The 23,512-nt window shown below is 46.2% G+C and overlaps 1 protein-coding gene across 1 annotated transcript in view; it reads left to right on the top strand.

Moving 5' to 3' along the window:
* Positions 1-23,512, top strand: part of LOC135518456 (ciliary neurotrophic factor receptor subunit alpha-like) — a 162,770-nt gene that overhangs the window by 72,892 nt on the left and 66,366 nt on the right. The window contains exon 3 of the mRNA XM_064943632.1: positions 17,206-17,439. Coding sequence (XP_064799704.1) covers positions 17,206-17,439 — 234 coding nt within the window. The remainder of the gene's footprint in view (positions 1-17,205; positions 17,440-23,512) is intronic.

Below are 23,512 nucleotides of genomic sequence, written 5' to 3'. Positions count from 1 at the left end.
ATATAGTCATCAATATAGTCCTCATAAGAGTCATCACAGTAGTCATCATGAATAGTCATCAATACAGTCATCATGATAGTCATCACAGTAGTCATCATGATAGTCATCAATACAGTCATCATGATAGTCATCCGAGTAGTCATCATGAATAGTCATCAATACAGTCATCATGATAGTCATCACAGTAGTCATCATGAATAGTCATCAATATAGTCCTCATGATAGTCATCAATATAGTCATCAATACAGTCATCAATATAGTCATCATGATAGTCATCAATATAGTCATCATGATAGTCATCAATACAGTCATCATGAATAGTCATCAATATAGTCATCAATATAGTCATCAATATAGTCCTCATAATAGTCATCACAGTAGTCATCAATATAGTCATCAATATAGTCATCATGATAGTCATCATGATAGTCATCAATATAGTCATCAATATAGTCCTCATAATAGTCATCACAGTAGTCATCAATATAGTCATCAATATAGTCATCAATACAGTCATCATGATAGTCATCACAGTAGTCATCATGAATAGTCATCAATATAGTCCTCATGATAGTCATCAATACAGTCATCAATATAGTCCTCGTGATAGTCATCACAGTAGTCATCATGAATAGTCATCAATATAGTCCTCATGATAGTCATCAATACAGTCATCAATACAGTCATCAATATAGTCATCAATATAGTCATCATGATAGTCATCACAGTAGTCATCATGATAGTCATCAATACAGTCATCATGATAGTCATCACAGTAGTCATCATGAATAGTCCTCAATATAGTCCTCAATATAGTCCTCAATATAGTCATCAATATAGTCATCAATATAGTCATCATGATAGTCATCAATATAGTCATCAATATAGTCATCAATATAGTCATCAATATAGTCATCAATATAGTCATCAATATAGTCATCAATATAGTCCTCATGATAGTCATCAATATAGTCATCATGATAGTCATCAATACAGTCATCATGATAGTCATCAATATAGTCATAGTTAGGGTTTATTTAGTGTTGGTTAGTGTTGTGAATTATGTTGTTGTGGAGTCTAGTTAGAGTTAAGGGTTTGGTTAGTGTTGTGAATTATGTTGTTGTGGAGTCTAGTTAGAGTTAAGGGTTTGGTTAGTGTTGTGAATTATGTTGTTGTGGAGTCTAGTTAGAGTAAAGGGTTTGGTTAGTGTTGGTTAGTTTTGTGAATTATGTTGTTCTGGAGTCCAGTTAGAGTTAAGGGTTTGGTTAGTGTTGGTTAGTGTTGTGAATTATGTTGTTGTGGAGTCTAGTTAGAGTTAAGGGTTTGGTTAGTGTTGTGAATTATGTTGCTGTGGAGTCTAGTTAGAGTTAAGGGTTTGGTTAGTGTTGTGAATTATGTTGTTCTGGAGTCTAGTTAGTGTTTGGTTAGTGTTGGTTAGTGTTGTGAATTATGTTGTTGTGGAGTCTAGTTAGAGTTAAGGGTTTGGTTAGTTTTTTGAATTATGTTGTTGTGGAGTCTAGTTAGAGTTAAGGGTTTGGTTAGTGTTGTGAATTATGTTGTTGTGGAGTCTAGTTAGGGTTTGGTTAGTGTTAGTTAGTGTTGTGAATTATGTTGTTGTGGAATCTAGTTAGGGTTTATTTAGTGTTGGTTAGTGTTGTGAATTATGTTGTTGTGGAGTCCAGTTAGAGTTAAGGGTTTGGTTAGTGTTGTGAATTATGTTGCTGTGGAGTCTAGTTAGAGTTAAGGGTTTGGTTAGTGTTGGTTAGTGTTGTGAATTATGTTGTTGTGGAGTCAAGTTAGGTTTAAGGGTTTGGTTAGTGTTGGTTAGTGTTGTGAATTATGTTGTTGTGGAGTCTAGTTAGAGTTAAGGGTTTGGTTAGTGTTGTGAATTATGTTGCTGTGGAGTCTAGTTAGAGTTAAGGGTTTGGTTAGTGTTGTGAATTATGTTGCTGTGGAGTCTAGTTAGAGTTAAGGGTTTGGTTAGTGTTGGGTCTAGTTAGAGTTAAGGGTTTGGTTAGTGTTGTGAATTATGTTGTTGTGGAGTCTAGTTAGAGTTAAGGGTTTGGTTAGTGTTGTGAATTATGTTGTTGTGGAGTCTAGTTAGAGTTAAGGGTTTGGTTAGTGTTGTGAATTATGTTGTTGTGGAGTCTAGTTAGAGTTAAGGGTTTGGTTAGTTTTGTGAATTATGTTGTTGTGGAGTCTAGTTAGAGTTTATTTAGTGTTGGTTAGTGTTGTGAATTATGTTGTTGTGGAGTCTAGTTACAGTTAAGGGTTTGGTTAGTGTTGTGAATTATGTTGCTGTGGAGTCTAGTTAGGGTTTGGTTAGTGTTGGTTAGTGTTGTGAATTATGTTGTTGTGGAGTCTAGTTACAGTTAAGGGTTTGGTTAGTGTTGTGAATTATGTTGTTGTGGAGTCTAGTTAGAGTTAAGGGTTTGGTTAGTGTTGGTTAGTGTTGTGAATTATGTTGTTGTGGAGTCCAGTTAGAGTTAAGGGTTTGGTTAGTGTTGTGAATTATGTTGTTGTGGAGTTTAGTTAGAGTTAAGGGTTTGGTTAGTGTTGTGAATTATGTTGTTGTGGAGTCCAGTTAGAGTTAACGGTTTGGTTAGTGTTACGTAATGATGCTGATGTTGTTCTACTATGGACAGATAAACCTAACCCCTCAACACCCCAGAACCCCTCCTAAACCTAACCCCTGACGCCCCAGAACCCCTCCTAAATCTAATCCCCCAACACCCCAGAACCCCTCCTAAACCTAGCCCCACAACACCCCAGAACCCCTCCTAAACCTAGCCCCACAACACCCCAGAACCCCTCCTAAACCTAGCCCCACAACAGCCCAGAACCCTTCCTAAATCTAATCCCCTAACACCCCAGAACCCCTTCTAAACCTAGACCCACAACACCCCAGAACCCCTCCTAAACCTAGCCCCACAACACCCCAGAACCCCTCCTAAACCTAGCCCCTCAACACCCCAGAACCCCTCCTAAACCTAGCCCCACAACACCCCAGAACCCCTCCTAAACCTAGCCCCACAACACCCCAGAACCCTCCTAAACCTAGCCCCACAACACCCCAGAACCCTCCTAAACCTAGCCCCACAACACCCCAGAACCCCTCCTAAACCTAGCCCCACAACACCCCAGAACCCCTCCTAAACCTAGCCCCACAACACCCCAGAACCCCTCCTAAACCTAGCCCCACAACACCCCAGAACCCCTCCTAAACCTAGCCCCTCAACACCCCAGAACCCCTCCTAAACCTAGCCCCACAACACCCCAGAACCCCTCCTAAACCTAGCCCCACAACACCCCAGAACCCCTCCTAAACCTAGCCCCACAACACCCCAGAACCCCTCCTAAACCTAGCCCCACAACACCCCAGAACCCCTCCTAAACCTAGCCCCACAACACCCCAGAACCCCTCCTAAACCTAGCCCCACAACACCCCAGAACCCCTCCTAAACCTAGCCCCTCAACACCCCAGAACCCCTCCTAAACCTAGCCCCTCAACACCCCAGAACCCCTCCTAAACCTAGCCCCTAGCCCCACAACACCCCAGAACCCCTCCTAAACCTAGCCCCACAACACCCCAGAACCCCTCCTAAACCTAGCCCCACAACACCCCAGAACCCCTCCTAAACCTAGCCCCACAACACCCCAGAACCCCTCCTAAACCTAGCCCCACAACACCCCAGAACCCCTCCTAAACCTAGCCCCACAACACCCCAGAACCCCTCCTAAACCTAGCCCCACAACACCCCAGAACCCCTCCTAAACCTAGCCCCACAACACCCCAGAACCCCTCCTAAACCTAGCCCCACAACACCCCAGAACCCCTCCTAAACCTAGCCCCACAACACCCCAGAACCCCTCCTAAACCTAGCCCCACAACACCCCAGAACCCCTCCTAAACCTAGCCCCACAACACCCCAGAACCCCTCCTAAACCTAGCCCCACAACACCCCAGAACCCCTCCTAAACCTAGCCCCACAACACCCCAGAACCCCTCCTAAACCTAGCCCCACAACACCCCAGAACCCCTCTTAAACCTAGCCCCACAACGCCCCAGAACCCAGAAATCTCCCATGTGTGTTTCCCAGACAGACCAGAGCTGAGCTGAGCTGCATATTCCCACATCCCAACATCCCTGCTCAGCCCGTAAAAGTGTATCTCTTCTATGTGAGTTCACCCACTCCCACAGAACAAAACAGAAAGATAGATTGCTGATGGCTATATGAACCCAACCAACTCACTCCTAAATGTAAAGCATCAATTAAAGCTTTACCTCCTTTTCATCTTCATGTCAGACTGGTTTCCCATCCCTTCCCTAGTTGAATGGAGCCATGGACCCCCTGTGTTTCTGTACTGCCTTCACAGGGCGGGGGAACTTTATGACTGTGTTTATTCTGCCCCCATTGAAAGGGTTTGTGTGTTTGGTTGAATTTCATCTGCAGCATCCCTCTTGTGGCTCAGCCCAGATATAAGGAAGGAGAGGGGGAGGAGAGAGGGAGGAGAGGAAGGAGAGAGGGAGGGGAGGAAGGAGAGAGGGAGGGAGGGAGGGAGAGAGGAGAGAGAAGAGGAAGGAGAGAGGGACAGAGAGAAGGAGGGAGGAGAGGAAGGAGAGAGGAAGGGAGAGAAGGAGGGAGGAGAGGAAGGAGAGAGGGAGGAGAGAGGAAGAAGAGAGGAAGAAAAAGGAGAGTATGAGGAGAGAGGAAGGAGAGAAGGAAAGAGGAGGAAGAGAATCAGAGAGGAAGGGGAGGAGGAGAGAAGGGGAAAGGAAAGAGAAGGAGAGAGGAAGAGGAGAAGGAAGAGAGAGGAAGGAGAGAATGAAAGAGGAGGGAGAGACGGTGAGAAGGAAGAGAAAGGAAGGGAGAACGAGGAGGGAAAGGAGAGGAGGACGTTTTGCAGCTGTTGAGGGAGGGAGGGAGGGAGGGAGGGAGGGAGGGAGGGAGGGAGGGAGGGAGGGAGGGAGGGAGGGAGGGAGGGAGGGAGGGAGGGGAGGGAGGGAGGGAGGGAGGGAGAGAACATGTTAATCAGAGCCCTCACTGGAAACAAGGGATACAATGAAGGGATTAGAACACATGAGGTTGGTGGCACCTTAATTGGGGAGGATAGGCTAGTGGCAATGGCATTAGCAAAATATGTGGAATGGTATCACATGCATCAAACATATGGGCTCCATTCCAGACATTATTATGAGCCGTCCTCCTCCTCACCAGCCTCCACTGGATTAGACGGAGGGCAAAGTAATGATTTTAGAAGAGAGGAGATGTGAAATATGGTGACCCTGTCTTTCATATGCACAGCTCAGTACATGACTGTTAAACTGGCAATACTGCAGATATAGTGCAGCACAGTACAGACATCTGATGTTAAACCACATTTTATGATTTGTTTGTGCTTCTTATTTCTTTGGCAGATGTTTTAATTCAGATTAAAGGGGAGTTTAAAGGCATAAGGATCTGACACACATACTAAAACATTTGTCTTGATGAGTTGTGGGATGTCCAGCAGTAAGTACAGTACCAATCAATAGTTTGGACACACATTCAAGGGATTCAAGGGTTTTTCTGTATTTTTCTACATTGTAGAAAAACAGTGAAGACATCAACACTTTTAAAGAACACACATGGACTTATGTAGTAACCAAAAAAGTGGCAAACAAATCAAAATATATTTTAGGTTTTAGATTCTTCAAGGTAGCCACCCTTTGCCTTGATGACAGTTGTGCACACTCTTGGAATTACCAAAATTCCTAGTACTCTGTATGCCAGCTACCCAGTACTCTGTATGTCATAGGCTCTCCAACCCTGTTCCTGCAGCTACCCAGTACTCTGTATGCCATAGGCTCTCCAACCCTGTTCCTGCAGCTACCCAGTACTCTATATACCATGGGCTCTCCAACCCTGTTCCTGCAGCTACCCAGTACTCTGTATGTCATGGGCTCTCCAACCCTGTTCCTGCAGCTACCCAGTACTCTGTATGCCATGGGTTATCCTACCCTGTTCCTGCAGCTACCCAGTACTCTGTATGCCAGCTACCCAGTACTCTGTATAATAGCTACACAGTACTCTGTATGTCATGGGCTCTCCAACCCTGTTCCTGCAGCTACCCAGTACTCTGTCTACCAGCTACCCAGTACTCTGTATAATAGCTACCCAGTACTCTATATACCATGGGCTCTCCAACCCTGTTCCTGCAGCTACCCAGTACTCTGTATGCCATGGGCTCTCCTACCCTGTTCCTGCAGCTACCCAGTACTCTGGATGTCATGGGCTCTCCAACCCTTTTCCTGCAGCTACCCAGTACTCTGTATGCCATGGGCTCTCCAACCCTGTTCCTGCAGCTACCCAGTACTCTGTATGCCATGGGCTCTCCAACCCTGTTCCTGCAGCTACCCAGTACTCTGTATGGCATGGGCTCCCCAACCCTGTTCCTGCAGCTACCCAGTACTCTGTATGTCATGGGCTCTCCTACCCTGTTCCTGCAGCTACCCAGTACTCTGTCTACCAGCTACCCAGGACTCTGTATAATAGCTACCCAGTACTCTGTATGTCATGGGCTCTCCAACCCTGTTCCTGCAGCTACCCAGTACTCTGTATGTCATGGTCTCTCCAACCCTGTTCCTGCAGCTACCCAGTACTCTGTATGTCATGGGCTCTCCAACCCTGTTCCTGCAGCTACCCAGTACTCTGTATGCCATGGGCTTATCCAACCCTGTTCCTGCAGCTACCCAGTACTCTGTATGCCAGCTACCCAGTACTCTGTATAATAGCTACACAGTACTCTGTATGTCATGGGCTCTCCAACCCTGTTCCTGCAGCTACCCAGTACTCTGTCTACCAGCTACCCAGTACTCTGTATAATAGCTGTACTCTATATACCATGGGCTCTCCAACCCTGTTCCTGCAGCTACCCAGTACTCTGTATGCCATGGGCTCTCCTACCCTGTTCCTGCAGCTACCCAGTACTCTGGATGTCATGGGCTCTCCAACCCTTTTCCTGCAGCTACCCAGTACTCTGTATGCCATGGGCTCTCCAACCCTGTTCCTGCAGCTACCCAGTACTCTGTATGCCATGGGCTCTCCAACCCTGTTCCTGCAGCTACCCAGTACTCTGTATGGCATGGGCTCCCCAACCCTGTTCCTGCAGCTACCCAGTACTCTGTATGTCATGGGCTCTTACCCTGTTCCTGCAGCTACCCAGTACTCTGTCTACCAGCTACCCAGGACTCTGTATAATAGCTACCCAGTACTCTGTATGTCATGGGCTCTCCAACCCTGTTCCTGCAGCTACCCAGTACTCTGTATGTCATGGTCTCTCCAACCCTGTTCCTGCAGCTACCCAGTACTCTGTATGTCATGGGCTCTCCAACCCTGTTCCTGCAGCTATCCAGTACTCTGTATGTCATGGGCTCTCCAACCCTGTTCCTGCAGCTACCCAGTACTCTGTATGCCAGCTACCCAGTACTCTGTATGCCATGGGCTCTCCAACCCTGTTCCTGTATCTACCCAGTACTCTGTACTCTGTACTCTGTATGCCATGGGCTCTCAAACCCTGTTCCTGCAGCTACCCAGTACTCTGTATGTCATGGGCTCTCCAACCCTGTTCCTGCAGGTACCCAGTACTGTGTATACCAGCTACCCAGTACTGTGTATACCAGCTACCCAGTACTCTGTATAATAGCTACCCAGTACTCTGTATGTCATGGGCTCTCCAACCCTGTTCCTGCAGCTACCCAGTACTCTGTATGCCAGATACCCAGTACTCTGTATGCCATGGGCTCTCCAACCCTGTTCCTGCAGCTACCCAGTACTCTGTATGCCAGCTACCCAGTAGTCTGTATGCCATGGGCTCTCCAACCCTGTTCCTGCAGCTACCCAGTACTCTGTATGCCATGGGCTCTCCAACCCTGTTCCTGCAGGTACCCAGTACTCTGTCTACCAGCTACCCAGTACTCTGTATACCAGCTACCCAGTACTCTGGATGTCATGTCTCGCTGCACCATCTACAAAGGAATAAAGGAGGCTACTCAAACTAGGCTACAAAATCAAATTCAAACTCAATATTATTGTAGGCAACTCTATAATCCGCCCTGCACAATCAATGGACCAACAGAACCAATGGACCAACAGAACCAATGGACCAACACAATCACTGGACCAACAGAACCAATGGACCAACAGCATCAATGGACCAACAGAACCAATGGACCAACAGAACCGATGGGCCAACACAATCAATGGACCAACAGAACCAATGGACCAACAGAACCAATGGACCAACACAATCAATGGACCAACACAATCAATGGACCAACAGAATCAATGGACCAACAGAACCAATGGACCAACACAATCAATGGACCAACAGAACCAATGGACCAACAGAACCAATGGACCAACACAATCAATGGACCAACAGCATCAATGGACCAACAGAACCAATGGACCAACAGAACCAATGGACCAACAGCATCAATGGACCAACAGAACCAATGGACCAACAGAACCAATGGACCAACACAATCAATGGACCAACAGAACCAATGGACCAACACAATCAATGGACCAACAGCATCAATGGACCAACAGAACCAATGGACCAACACAATCAATGGACCAACATAACCAATGGACCAACAGAACCAATGGACCAACAGGACCAATGGACCAACAGCATCACTGGACCAACAGAACCAATGGACCTTTACAATCAATGGACCAACAGCATCAATGGACCAGCAGAACCAATGGACCAGCAGAACCAATGGACCAACAGCATCACTGGACCAACAGAACCAATGGACCAACAGAACCAATGGACCAACAGAACCAATGGACCAACACAATCAATGGACCAACAGAACCAATGGACCAACAGAACCAATGGACCAACAGAACCAATGGACCAACAGCATCGTTGGACCAACAGAACCAATGGACCAACAACAATGGACCTTTGCAATCAATGGACCAACAGAATCAATGGACCAACAGAACCAATGGACCAACAGAACCAATGGACCAACAGCATCACTGGACCAACAGAACTAATGGACCAACAGAACTAATGGACCAACACAATCAATGGACCAACAGAACCAATGGACCAACAGAACCAATGGACCAACAGAACCAATGGACCAACACAATCAATGGACCAACAGCATCAATGGACCAACAGAACCAATGGACCAACACAATCAATGGACCAACAGAACCAATGGACCAACAGAACCAATGGACCAACAGGACCAATGGAACAACAGCATCACTGGACCAACAGAACCAATGGACCAACAGAACCAATGGACCTTTACAATCAATGGACCAACAGCATCAATGGACCAGCAGAACCAATGGACCAGCAGAACCAATGGACCAACAGCATCACTGGACCAACAGAACCAATGGACCAACAGAACCAATGGACCAACAGAACCAATGGACCAACACAATCAATGGACCAACAGAACCAATGGACCAACAGAACCAATGGACCAACAGAACCAATGGACCAACAGCATTGTTGGACCAACAGAACCAATGGACCAACATAACCAATGGACCTTTGCAATCAATGGACCAACAGCATCAATGGACCAACAGAACCAATGGACCAACAGAACCAATGGACCAACAGCATCACTGGACCAACAGAACTAATGGACCAACAGAACTAATGGACCAACACAATCAATGGACCAACAGAACCAATGGACCAACAGAACCAATGGACCAACAGAACCAATGGACCAACACAATCAATGGACCAACAGCATCAATGGACCAACAGAACCAATGGACCAACACAATCAATGGACCAACAGAACCAATGGACCAACAGAACCAATGGACCAACAGGACCAATGGACCAACAGCATCACTGGACCAACAGAACCAATGGACCAACAGAACCAATGGACCTTTACAATCAATGGACCAACAGCATCAATGGACCAGCAGAACCAATGGACCAACAGAACCAATGGACCAACAGCATCACTGGACCAACAGAACCAATGGACCAACAGAACCAATGGACCAACAGAACCAATGGACCAACAGCATCAATGGACCAACAGAACCAATGGACCAACAGAACCAATGGACCAACACAATCAATGGACCAACAGAACCAATGGACCAACAGAACCAATGGACCAACAGAACCAATGGACCAACACAATCAATGGACCAACAGAACCAATGGACCAACAGAATCAATGAACCAACAATTACTTTGTTTCCAGCCTGTAGCAACACTGAAACTTAAAAACAAAACAATCAATGCTCTCTTATTTAACCGACACGCTTGTGGTCTGCAAATAAACCAAACACGTACAAGTGACAAACATTGATTGAAGTGTAGTCAATGTGTTCATAGTTGGATCATGTCTACATACAGAAGCCAGGTGAGGTGAGGAGAGGAGAGGAGAGGAGAGGAGAGGAGAGGAGAGGAGAGGAGAGGAGAGGAGAGGAGAGAAGAGAAGATTGGGATCAGTCTGCATAACAGTATTTCTTAATCCTGCTCCTTGGGACACAACGGGGAACACATTGTTTGTTTTTGCCTGAGCACTATTCAGCCAATTCAAACCATCCACTTATCATCAAGTGATGAGGATTTGAATCAGGTGTGCAGTGCTAATTCAAAACCAGCATATCTTCCCCCACTGTCCCACACTGGTCTCAAACCAGTATATCTTCCTCCACTGACACTGTCCAACACTGGTCTCAAACCACTATATCTTCCCCTACTGTCCCTGTCCCACACTGGTTTCAAACCACTATATCTTCTTCAACTGTCCCACACTGGTCTCAAACCAATATATCTTCTTCAACTGTCCCACACTGGTCTCAAACCACTATATCTTCTTCAACTGTCCCACACTGGTCTCAAACCACTATATCTTCTTCAACTGTCCCACACTGGTCTCAAACCACTATATCTTCTTCAACTGTCCCACACTGGTCTCAAACCAGTATATCTTCCTCTACTGTCCCTGTCCCACACTGGTCTCAAACCATTATATCTTCCTCCACTGTCCCACACTGGTCTCAAACCAGTATATCTCCCTCCACTGTCCCTGTCCCACACTGGTCTCAAACCAGTATATCTTCCTCTACTGTCCCTGTCCCACACTGGTCTCAAACCAGTATATCTTCTTCTACTGTCCTTGTCCCACACTGGTCTCAAACCAGTATATCTTCTTCAACTGTCCCACACTGGTCTCAAACCACTATATCTTCTTCAACTGTCCCACAATGGTCTCAAACCAGAATATCTTCTTCAACTGTCCCACACTGGTCTCAAACCACTATATCTTCTTCAACTGTCCCACACTGGTCTCAAACCACTATATCTTCTTTTACTGTCCCACACTGGTCTCAAACCACTATATCTTCTTCAACTGTCCCACACTGGTCTCAAACCACTATATCTTCTTCTACTGTCCCACTGGTCTCAAACCAGTATATCTTCTTCTACTGTCCTTGTCCCACACTGGTCTCAAACCAGTATATCTTCTTTAACTGTCCCACACTGGTCTCAAACCACTATATCTTCTTCAACTGTCCCACAATGGTCTCAAACCAGAATATCTTCTTCAACTGTCCCACACTGGTCTCAAACCACTATATCTTCTTCAACTGTCCCACACTGGTCTCAAACCAGTATATCTTCTTCACTGTCCCACACTGGTCTCACTGGTCTCAGACCACTATATCTTCTTCAACTGTCCCACACTGGTCTCAAACCACTCTATCTTCTTCAACTGTCCCACACTGGTCTCAAACCACTATATATCTTCTTCATCTTCCTCCACTGTCCCACACTGGTCTCAAACCAGTATATCTTCTTCACACTGGTCTCAAACCACTATATCTTCTTCAACTGTCCCACACTGGTCTCAAACCACTATATCTTCTTCAACTGTCCCACACTGGTCTCAAACCACTATATCTTCTTCAACTGTCCCACACTGGTCTCAAACCACTATATCTTCTTCAACTGTCCCACACTGGTCTCAAACCACTATATCTTCTTCTACTGTCCCACACTGGTCTCAAACCACTATATCTTCTTCAACTGTCCCACACTGGTCTCAATCCACTATATCGTCCTCCACTGTCCCACACTGGTCTCAAACCACTATATCTTCCTCCACTGTCCCACACTGGTCTCAAACCACTATATCTTCCTCCACTGTCCCACACTGGTCTCAAACCAGTATATCTTCCTCTATTGTCCCACACTGGTCTCAAACCACTATATCTTCCTCCACTGTCCCACACTGGTCTCAAACCACTATATCTTCCTCCACTGTCCCACACTGGTCTCAAACCACTATATCTTCTTCAACTGTCCCACACTGGTCTCAAACCACTATATCTTCTTCAACTGTCCCACACTGGTCTCAAACCACTATATCTTCTTCAACTGTCCCACACTGGTCTCAAACCACTATATCTTCCTCCACTGTCCCACACTGGTCTCAAACCACTATATCTTCTTCAACTGTCCCACACTGGTCTCAAACCACTATATCTTCCTCCACTGTCCCACACTGGTCTCAAACCACTATATCTTCTTCAACTGTCCCACACTGGTCTCAAACCACTATATCTTCTTCAACTGTCCCACACTGGTCTCAAACCACTATATCTTCTTCAACTGTCCCACACTGGTCTCAAACCAAACCACTGGTCTCAAACCACTATATCTTCTTCAACTGTCCCACACTGGTCTCAAACCACTATATCTTCTTCAACTGTCCCACACTGGTCTCAAACCACTATATCTTCTTCTACTGTCCCACACTGGTCTCAAACCACTATATCTTCTTCTACTGTCCCACACTGGTCTCAAACCACTATATCTTCTTCAACTGTCCCACACTGGTCTCAATCCACTATATGTCCCAATGTCCCACACTGGTCTCAAACCACTATATCTTCCTCCACTGTCCCACACTGGTCTCAAACCACTATATCTTCTTCAACTGTCCCTGTCCCACACTGGTCTCAAACCACTATATCTTCTTCAACTGTCCCACACTGGTCTCAAACCACTATATCTTCTTCACACTGTCCCACACTGGTCTCAAACCACTATATCTTTCCACTGTCCCACACTGGTCTCAAACCACTATATCTTCTTCAACTGTCCCACACTGGTATCAAACCACTATATCTTCTTCAACTGTCCCACACTGGTCTCAAACCACTATATCTTCTTCAACTGTCCCACACTGGTCTCAAACCACTATATCTTCCTCCACTGTCCCACACTGGTATCAAACCACTATCTCTTCAACTGTCCCACACTGGTCTCAAACCACTATATCTTCCTCCACTGTCCCACACTGGTCTCAAACCACTTACCTTCCTCCACTGTCCCACACTTCAAACCACTATATGTCCAACTGTCCCACACTGGTCTCAAACCAATATATCTTCTTCAACTGTCCCACACTGCTCTCAAACCACTATATCTTCTTCAACTGTCCCACACTGGTCTCAAACCACTATATCTTCTTCTACTGTCCCACACTGGTCTCAAACCACTATATATCTTCCACTATATCGTCCTCCACTGTCCCACACTGGTCTCAAACCACTATATCTTCCTCCACTGTCCCACACTGGTCTCAAACCACTATATCTTCCTCCACTGTCCCACACTGGTCTCAAACCAGTATATCTTCCTCTATTGTCCCTGTCCCACACTGGTCTCAAACCACTATATCTTCTTCAACTGTCCCACACTGGTCTCAAACCACTATATCTTCTTTCCACTGTCCCACACTGGTCTCAAACCACTATATCTTCCTCCACTGTCACACACTGGTCTCAAACCACTATATCTTCCTCCACTGTCCCACACTGGTCTCAAACCACTATATCTTCCTCCACTGTCCCACATTGGTCTCAAACCACTATATCTTCTTCAACTGTCCCACACTGGTCTCAAACCACTACATCTTCTTCAACTGTCCCACATTGGTCTCAAACCACTATATCTTCTTCAACTGTCCCACACTGGTCTCAAACCACTATATCTTCCTCCACTGTCCCACACTGGTCTCAAACCACTATATCCTCTTCAACTGTCCCACACTGGTCTCAAACCACTATATCTTCCTCCACTGTCCCACACTGGTCTCAAACCACTTTATCTTCCTCCACTGTCCCACACTGGTCTCAAACCACTATATCTTCTTCAACTGTCCCACACTGGTCTCAAACCAGCGATCCTCATTTTTCACAACAAAACATTTTTGAATTTGAAGTTCAGGTCTGTTTTTCTTTTGAAACCAGAAGCAGGCTACATTTATGCCTTTCTAGACCATGGTGATATTTTATATGTGAATGATTCTGCTGCAGTGTTTGAGATCAATTTACCCCCTTTACCATGGAGCATTGAGATGTATTTTAAACTGCAAAACCCTTCCGCACCACTGCCCTTTATATAACAGGGTTGGCTGGCCTTCTCTAGTCACTCGTAGGCTCAGGCACTGCTATACTTTTATTTATAAAGCCATTTTGGGTTTACTACCTTTTTATTCAGGGACTTTTATTGTTCAGAAATGTGGTGGGTCGCTGGACTTTATCCTGCTAACTGTTCCAAATATCCGAACTGAATTTGGTAAAAGGGCTTTCATGTCCTCTGCACCCTCGTCTTGGAACGCCTTACAAAATACTTTTAAACTGGAAGAACTTGTCCCGTTAAACCACCGCTATCATCCAGAAGGCGAGGTCAGTACAGGTGCATCAAAGCTGGGACCGAGAGACTGAAAAACAGCTTCTATCGCAAGGCCATCAGACTTTTAAACAGCCACCACTAACATTGAGTGGCTGCTGCCAACACACTGATACTGACTCAACTCCAGCCACTTTAATAATGGGAATTGATGGGAAATGATGTAAATATATCACTAGCCACTTTAAACAATGCTACCTTATATAATGTTACTTACCCTACATTATTCATCTCATATGCATACGTATATACTGTACTCTATATCATCTACTGCATCCTTATGTAATACATGTATCACTAGCCACTTTAACTATGCCACTTTGTTTACATACTCATCTCATATGTATATACTGTACTCGATACCATCTACTGTATCTTGCCTATGCTGCTCTGTACCATCACTCATTCATATATCCTTATGTACATATTCTTTATCCCCTTACACTGTGTATAAGACAGTAGATTAGGAATTGTTAGTTAGATTACTTGTTGGTTATTACTGCATTGTCGGAACTAGAAGCACAAGCATTTCGCTACACTCGCATTAACATCTGCTAAACATGTGTATGTGACAAATAAAATTTGATTTGATTTGATGAAGGATTTTGAGGCTGACTCCCTGACCTGTCAATGTTTTTAATTTGCTGTTTTTGATTTTGTTATATTCTTGTGAATTCTATGTGAATTGTAGTTTTTCATATTGTCTGTCTGTAATTGTGTAATGACCTTGGCGCTCTTCAAAAAGAGAATTCAAATCTCAACGAGTGTTCCTGGATAAATACAGGTTAAATAAAATAAAAACACGTGACCATCCTCCTTGACAATGTTTGAGCCACTCAAAAGGAACCAATTGGATGAGCCCATTCATGACATTTCAAGCTAGCTGTGGATTGAGCTTCCAGCACGTTCTGAACTCCGTTACACTAACCCATGCTCAGATAAAAACGTGTATGTCTAGGGTTCCTCTGGTGACCCACCTGCCCTCATGTCTCCTCTCTCTCTCTCTCTTATACCATGGTACTGTACCTTTCAACACTACTCATTCATGTCTCCTCTGTCTTATACCATGGTACTGTACCTTTCAACACTACTCATTCATGTCTCCTCTGTCTTATACCATGGTACTGTACCTTTCAACACTACTCATTCATGTCTCCTCTGTCTTATACCATGGTACTGTACCTTTCAACACTACTCATTCATGTCTCCTCTGTCTTATACCATGGTACTGTACCTTTCAACACTACTCATTCATGTCTCCTCTGTCTTATACCTTTCAACACTACTCATTCATGTCTCCTCTGTCTTATACCATGGTACTGTACCTTTCAACACTACTCATTCATGTCTCCTCTGTCTTATACCATGGTACTGCTCTTATACTCCTCAGTCTTGCCTTCGTCGTTCTTCAGTGAGACGCATGCTGGCATTGGGGGGTTGTCCTCGGTCTCATTTATCGGAGGCAGGCCCCTCCAGAGGAATACAGAGGGGGGAGAGAGGGATAGATGGGAAGGAGAGAAAGGTATTTATAAATATACATTGAGGAGCCATTGAGCCGTTGAGGAGCTGAGGGGAGGTTATTCACGTGGACATGGAAGCGACAGGTGGAGTTGACTCCACACATCTCCTAATTGAACATCTCACTGGCATCCCAGCCTTTAGACTAACAGAGAAATACAAGGGCCTGGTGGTCAGTGTCTGACTCACTGTCTGTCTCACTGTGTGTCTCACTATGTGTCTCACTGTCTGTCACACTGTCTATCTCACTGTCTGTCACACTGTCTGTCACACTGTCGGTCACTATGTCTATCTCACACTCTCTGTTGAGAAGTATAGGTAATATAGGGCTCAGGAAGCTGTCTCCGTTGCCATCTCTTCTGTCTCACTGTCTGTCACTCTCTGTTGAGAAGTTTACAGGTAATATAGGGCTCAGGAAGCCTGTCTCCGTTGCCATCTCTTCTGGCCCACCGCTACAGCACTGTGCTCCCTGTTCACCCCCGACAAGCTGACATAGTAACAGTGTAGTAACAGTGCAGTGACAGTGTAATAGCAGTGTAGTAGCAGTGTAGTAACAGTGTAGTAACAGTGTAATAACATTGTAGTAACATTTTAGTAATAGTGTATTAGCGGTGTAGTAGCAGTGTAGTAGCAGTGTAGTAGCAGTGTAGTAGCAGTGTAGTAGCGGTGTAGTAGCGGTGTAGTAGCAGTGTAGTAGCGGTGTAGTAGCAGTGTAGTAGCAGTGTAGTAGCAGTGTAGTAGCAGTGTAGTAACAGTGTAGTAACAGTGTAGTAACATTTTAGTAATAGTGTATTAGCGGTGTAGTAGCAGTGTAGTAGCGGTGTAGTAGCGGTGTAGTAGCGGTGTAGTAGCAGTGTAGTAGCAGTGTAGTAGCAGTGTAGTAATAGTGTAGTAACAGTTTCCTGCTCCTCTCTCCTCTCTAGGGGCCAGTATTCAGTATGAGCGTATGGATGGGGACGTGACCATGAGGTGTGGCTCTCTGGACAGCGACGCCAGCGTGACATGGAAGGTCAACGGGACGGACGTGAAGGCGCGCCACCGGGAGGAGGGGTCTAGACTCATACTGATGGAGGTGGACCTCTCAAACAACGGACTTTATAGCTGCTTTCAGAACCCCAATGGAGAACGGCGGGACCAGATCAACCTGCGCATCGGAAGTAAGTTCGAATTACCATCATTTCCCTCTCTCTTTCTCTGCACATGGGCAGTGAGTTCTCATACCCTTCCATCCCTATCCCCCTCCCTCCCTCCCATTCTCCCATTACCCCTCCATCCCTTTCCCCCTCCCACCCATTCTCCCATTACCCCTCCATCCCTTTTACCCTCCCTCCCATTCTCCCATTACCCCTCCATCCCTTTCACCCTCCCTCCCATTCTCCCATTACCCCTCCATCCCTATCCCTCCCTCCCATTCTCCCATTACCCCTCCATCCCTTTCACCCTCCCTCCCTCCCATTCATCCATTGCCCCTCCATCCCTCCCATTCTCCCCCATCCCTCCCTCCCATTACCCCTCCATCCCTATCGCTCCCTCCCATTCTCCCATTACCCCTCCATCCCTTTCACCCTCCCTCCCATTCATCCATTGCCCCTCCATCCCTATCCCCCTCCCTCCCTCCCATTACCCCTCCATCCCATTCTCCCTACCCCTCCTCCCATTCATCCCATTGCCCCTCCTCCATCCCTCCCATTCTCCCATTACCCCTCCATCCCTTTCCCCCTCCCTCCCCCTCCATCCCTCCATCCCCCTCCCTCCCATTCTCCCATTACCCCCCTCCATCCCTATCCCTCCCTCCCATTCTCCCATTACCCCATCCATCCCTCCCTCCTCCCACCCTCCCCTCCCATTCATCCTCCCATTCTCCCCCCTCCATCCCCACCCTCCCTCCCATTCTCCCATTACCCCTCCATCCCTTTCACCCTCCCTCCCATTCTCCCATTACCCCTCCATCCCTATCCCTCCCTCCCATTCTCCCATTACCCCCCTCCATCCCATTTGCCCCCCTCCCTCCCCCTCCCTCCCATTACCCCTCCATCCCTTTCCCCTCCCTCCCATTCTCCCATTATCCCCCTCCATCCGATTCTCCCATTACCCCTCCATCCCTTTCACACTCCCTCCCATTCTCCCATTACCCCTCCATCCCTATCCCCCTCCCTCCCTCCCATTACCCCTCCATCCCCCCTCCCATTCTCTTATTACCCCTCCATCCCTTTCACCCTCCCTCCCATTCTCCCATTACCCCTCCATCCCTTTCACCCTCCCTCCCATTCTCCCATTCTCCCATTCTCCATCCCTACCTTTCCCTCTCCCTCAATCCCTTCCCCCTCCCTTCCTTTCCCCCTCAATCCCTTCTCCCTCCCTCCCTTTCCCCCTCAATCCCTTCCCCCCTCCCTATCTTTCCTCATTCCTCCCATTCCACCTTTCCTCCTACCTGTGGGATGTGGGTTGTTTTAACAGGACAGTGAGACTGACGGAGGGATGTGGGTTATTTTAACAGGACAGTGAGACTGATGGAGGGATGTGGGTTGTTTTAACAGGACAGTGAGACTGACGGAGGGATGTGGGTTGTTTTAACAGGACAGTGAGACTGATGCAGGGATGTGGATTGCCTTCAGATGAAAAGTTAAAATCTATATTTATAGAGAGTATATCTTCATACTTCCATTCATTTGTATGGGTTACCTTCAGGTGAAAAGCTAATATCTATATACTGTATATAGAGACTATATCTCCATACTTCCATTCATTTGTATGGGTCACCTTCAGATTTTTTGTAATTTTACCTTTTTTTTACTAGGCAAGGCAGTTAAGAACAAATTCTTATTTTCAATGACGGCCTAGAAACAGTGGGTTAACTGCCTGTTCAGGGGCAGAATGACAGATTTGTACCTTGTCAGCTCGTGGATTTGAACTTGCAACCTTTCGGTTACTAGTCCAACGCTCTAACCACTAGGCTACCCTGCCGCCCCAGGGTAGCCTAGTGGTTATATTTTAGCTTCTAATTAAAAAAAATAATCTCTCCAGAAATAAATATCTCACTGTTGCCTCCTGTTATAGACCCCCCTCAGCTCCCAGCTCTGCCCTGGACACCATATGTGAATTGATTTCCCCCCATCTGTCTTCAGAGTCCTTTCTACTAGGTGACCTATACTGGGATATGCTTAAAACCCGGGCCGCCCTGCAATCTAAGCTAGATGCCCTCAATCTCACACAAATTATCAAGGAACCCACCAGGTACAACCCTAAATCCGTAAACATGGGCACCCTCATAGATATTATCCTGACCAACTTACCCTCCAAATACATCTCTGCTGTCTTCAACCAAGATCTCAGGGATCACTGCCTCTTTGCCTGCATCCATAATGGGTCCGCAGTCAAACGACCTCCACTCATTACTGTCAAACGCTCCCTGAAACACTTCAGCGAGCAGGCCTTTCTAATCGACCTGGCCGGGGTATCCTGGAAGGATATTGACCTCATCCCATCATGAGGTCAATATGTCTGGTTGTTCTTTAAAAGCAATTGCCTCACCATCTTTAATAAGCATGCCCCTTTCAATAAATGTTGAACTAAGAACAGATGTAGCCATTGGTTCACTTCAGGCCTGACTGCCCTCGACCAGCCCAAAAACATCTTGTGGTATACTGCACTAGCATCGAATATTCCCCGCGATATGCAACTTTTCAGGGAAGTCAGGAACCAATACACACAGTCAGGCAGGAAAGCAAAGGCTAGCTTTTCCAAACAGAAATGTGCATCCTGCATGTGCATTTGTGCATCCATTCAGTGCACTGGACTGAAGATAGGAAACACTGTCACCACCGATAAATCCACGATAATCGAGAATTTCAAGAAGCATTTTTCTACTGCTGGCCATGCTTTCCTCCTGGCTACCCCAACCCCGGCCAAAAGCTCCTCACTCCCCGCAGCTACTTGCCCAAGCCTCCCCAGCTTCTCCTTCATCCAAATCCAGGTAGCAGATGTTTCTAAAATGACTTCCTCTCCTTGTTCACCAACTACTTCTCAGATAGAGTTCATTGTGTCAAATCGCGGGGCCTGTTTTCTGGACCTCTGGCAGTCTCTATGGGGGTAACACAGGGTTCAATCTCGGGCTGACTCTTTTCTCTGTATATATCAATGTTTTCGCTCTTGCTGCTGGTGATTCCTTGATCCACCTCCAAGCATACGACACCATACTGTATACATCTGGCCCTTCTATGGACACTAACCTCCAAACGAGCTTCAATGCCATACAACACTCCTTCTGTGGCCTTCAACTGTTCTTAAACGCTAGTAAAACTAAATGCACGCTCTTCATCTGATCGCTGCCTGCATCACTACTCTGGACGGTTCTGACCTAGAATACGTGGAAATCTACAAATACGTAGATATCTGGCTAGACTGTAAACTCTCCTTCCAGACTCATATTAAGCATCTCCCATCCAAAATTACATCTAGAATCTGCTTCCTATTTCGCAACAAAGCCTCCTTCACTCTCACAGCCAAACATACCCTCGTAAAACTGACTATCCTACCGATCCTTGACTTAGGCGATGTCATTTACAAAATAGTCTCCAACACTCTACTCAGCAAACTGGATGCAGTCTATCACAGTGCCATCCGTTTTGTCACCAAAGCCCCATATACTACCCACCACTGCGACCTGTATGCTCTTGTTGGCTGGCCCTGGCTACATATTCATTGCCAAGCCCACTGGCGCCAGGTCATCTATAAGTCTTTGCTAGGTAAAGCTCCGCCTTGTCTCAGCTCACTGGTCACCATAACAACACCCACCCCGTAGCATGCGCTCCAGCAGGTGTATCTCACTGGTCACCCCCAAAGCCAACACCTACTTTGGCCACCTTTCCTTCCAGTTCTCTGCTGCCATTGACTAGAACAACTTGCAAAAATCACTGAAGTTGGAGACTAATATCTTATCTTCCTCACTAACTTCAAACATCAGCTATCTGAGCAGCTTACCGATTGCTGCAGCTGTACATGGCCCATCTGTAAATAGCTCATCCAACTACCTACCTCATCCCCATATTGTTTTTATTTACTTTGCTGCTCTTTGCACACCAGTATCACTACTTGCACATCATCTGCACATCTATCACTCCAGTGTTAATCTGCTAAATTGTAATTGATTTGCCACTATGGCCTATTTACTCCATTTTCACACACTGTATATAGATTTTTCTGTTGTGTTACTGACTGTACATTTGTTTATGTGTAACTCTGTGTTGTTGTTTTTTGTCACAATGCTTTGTTTTATCTTGACCAGATCGCAATTGTAAATGAGAATTTGTTCTCAACTGGTTAAATAAAGGTGAAATAAAATAAATAAAAAAGTGTATGGGTTACCTTCAGATGAAGAATAATTATCTATATAAATCTCAATTCTTCCATTCATTTGCTATGGGTTACCTTCAGCGGAGTCCCGTGACAGTTATGCAGGTCGTAGAGCAAAACGGAGAACACCATCGTGTGAGGTCATATTAGTTTGGACTCTACAGGTCTTTTTGTCTGACAAACAGCGCTTTAGCTTTGCAAATTTCCACTGTAAATGCGGAAGGACGACATAGGTGGATTAAACTGCTTAAATTGACAGATTGTGATGGGATTTAAATATGTTACTTAGATTTAGACTGCGTCGGACTCTTAACACTTCATTACTTGTGTTTACAAACTGCTTCTAATTCACCTGACAGCTTTTATTGTATTTGTTTTACTTTTTACATCACTGTTGAAGCATAACAACATTAGTTACCAAATCTGTTCACTTGGTCAAAAGTAGTTCACTATTAAGGGAATATGGTGCCACTTGTCTGTGTATCTGCGATCGTGAAGTATTTCTTAATGTCTAGCTGGATGTTATGCTATCACTAAACAATGTGTTCAAAGCAGAACTTTTCATTTCTCTGGAAACAAATAGTCAGTAAACACTCACTACATCTACCTAGTGCTGTATTCAAGTACTCAAACATTTAATAAAGAAAATGTACGCCTACAACGCTGCACCTTGGTCCGGTCATTCTACCACTAACAACGGACGTAACAGAAGATCTCACCAAAAACAGACAGCATGGCCAGGAGGAGTGGACATTGGAGGACATCCTGGACGGAAAAGGATCCTGGACATTGGAGGAGATCCTGGCCGAAAAGGGATCGCCTCCCATGGGAACAGATGGAAGCAGCGAGGGAGGAACAGCGACGAGACCAGGAGTCACGGCAACGACGGAAGCCCGAGAGACAGCTCCAAAACAAATGTTGGCTGGGCACACGGGGAGATTGGCGGAGTCAGGGTTTAGACCTGAGCCAACTCCCCGTGCTTACCACGGTGTCTCCAGTGCGCATTCACAGCCCGGTGAGCTCTGTGCCAGCTCCTCGCATGTGCCGTGCTAGAGTGGGCATTCAGCCAGGACGGATTGTGCCGGCTCAGCGCTCCTGGTCTCCGGTGCGTCTCTTTGGCCCAGGATATCCTGCGCCGGCTCTGCACACTGTGTCTCCGGTGCGCCTTCACAGCCCAATGCATTCTGTGGCAGCACCCTGCATTTGCCGGGCGAAACTTAGCATCCAGCCAGGACGGGTTGTGCCAGCTCTACGCTCGAGACCTCGGCCCAGTGTTTCCGGTGCCTGTTCCACGCACCAGGCTTCCAGTGCATCTCCCCAGTCCGGTGTGACCTGTTCCACAGAAGCGGAGGGATCAGCGTAGGGAGCGGGGGCTACGTCAAGAACCAGAGCCGCCACCAAGGGTAGATGCACACCCGGACCCTCCCCTTTAGGTTTTGGTTTGCGGCCGGGAGTCCGCACCTTTGGGATGGGGGGGGGGGGGGGGCTGACCTTAGAGAGCCACGCCCTGACTTTAGAGAGCCATTTTATTTCTCTATTTGGTTAGGTCAGGGTGAGATTTGGGTGGGCATTCTATGTTGTCAATTTATTTGTTTTTGGCCGAGTATGGTTCCCAATCAGAGGCAGCTGTCTATCATTGTCTCTGATTGGGGATCATACTTAGGTAGCCCTTTTTCCCACTTTCTGTTGTGGGATCTTGTTTTTGTTAGTTGCTGGTTTAGCTCTACTATACTTTGTGTCATTTATCTTGGTGTTCATTTAATAAATAAAGAGATGGAGCATAAAAGAAAGAGGGGAAGAAAGAAAGGAGGGGAGGAGAGGATATATAGGGGTGGAGGTGGAGAGAGAGAGACAGAGAGAGAAAGTTTTGAGAGACAG

Source organism: Oncorhynchus masou, chromosome 28, assembly GCF_036934945.1.
Source record: "Oncorhynchus masou masou isolate Uvic2021 chromosome 28, UVic_Omas_1.1, whole genome shotgun sequence".
Classification (NCBI taxonomy): Eukaryota; Metazoa; Chordata; class Actinopteri; order Salmoniformes; family Salmonidae; genus Oncorhynchus; species Oncorhynchus masou.
This window is presented reverse-complemented; position numbering and strand designations above follow the sequence as displayed.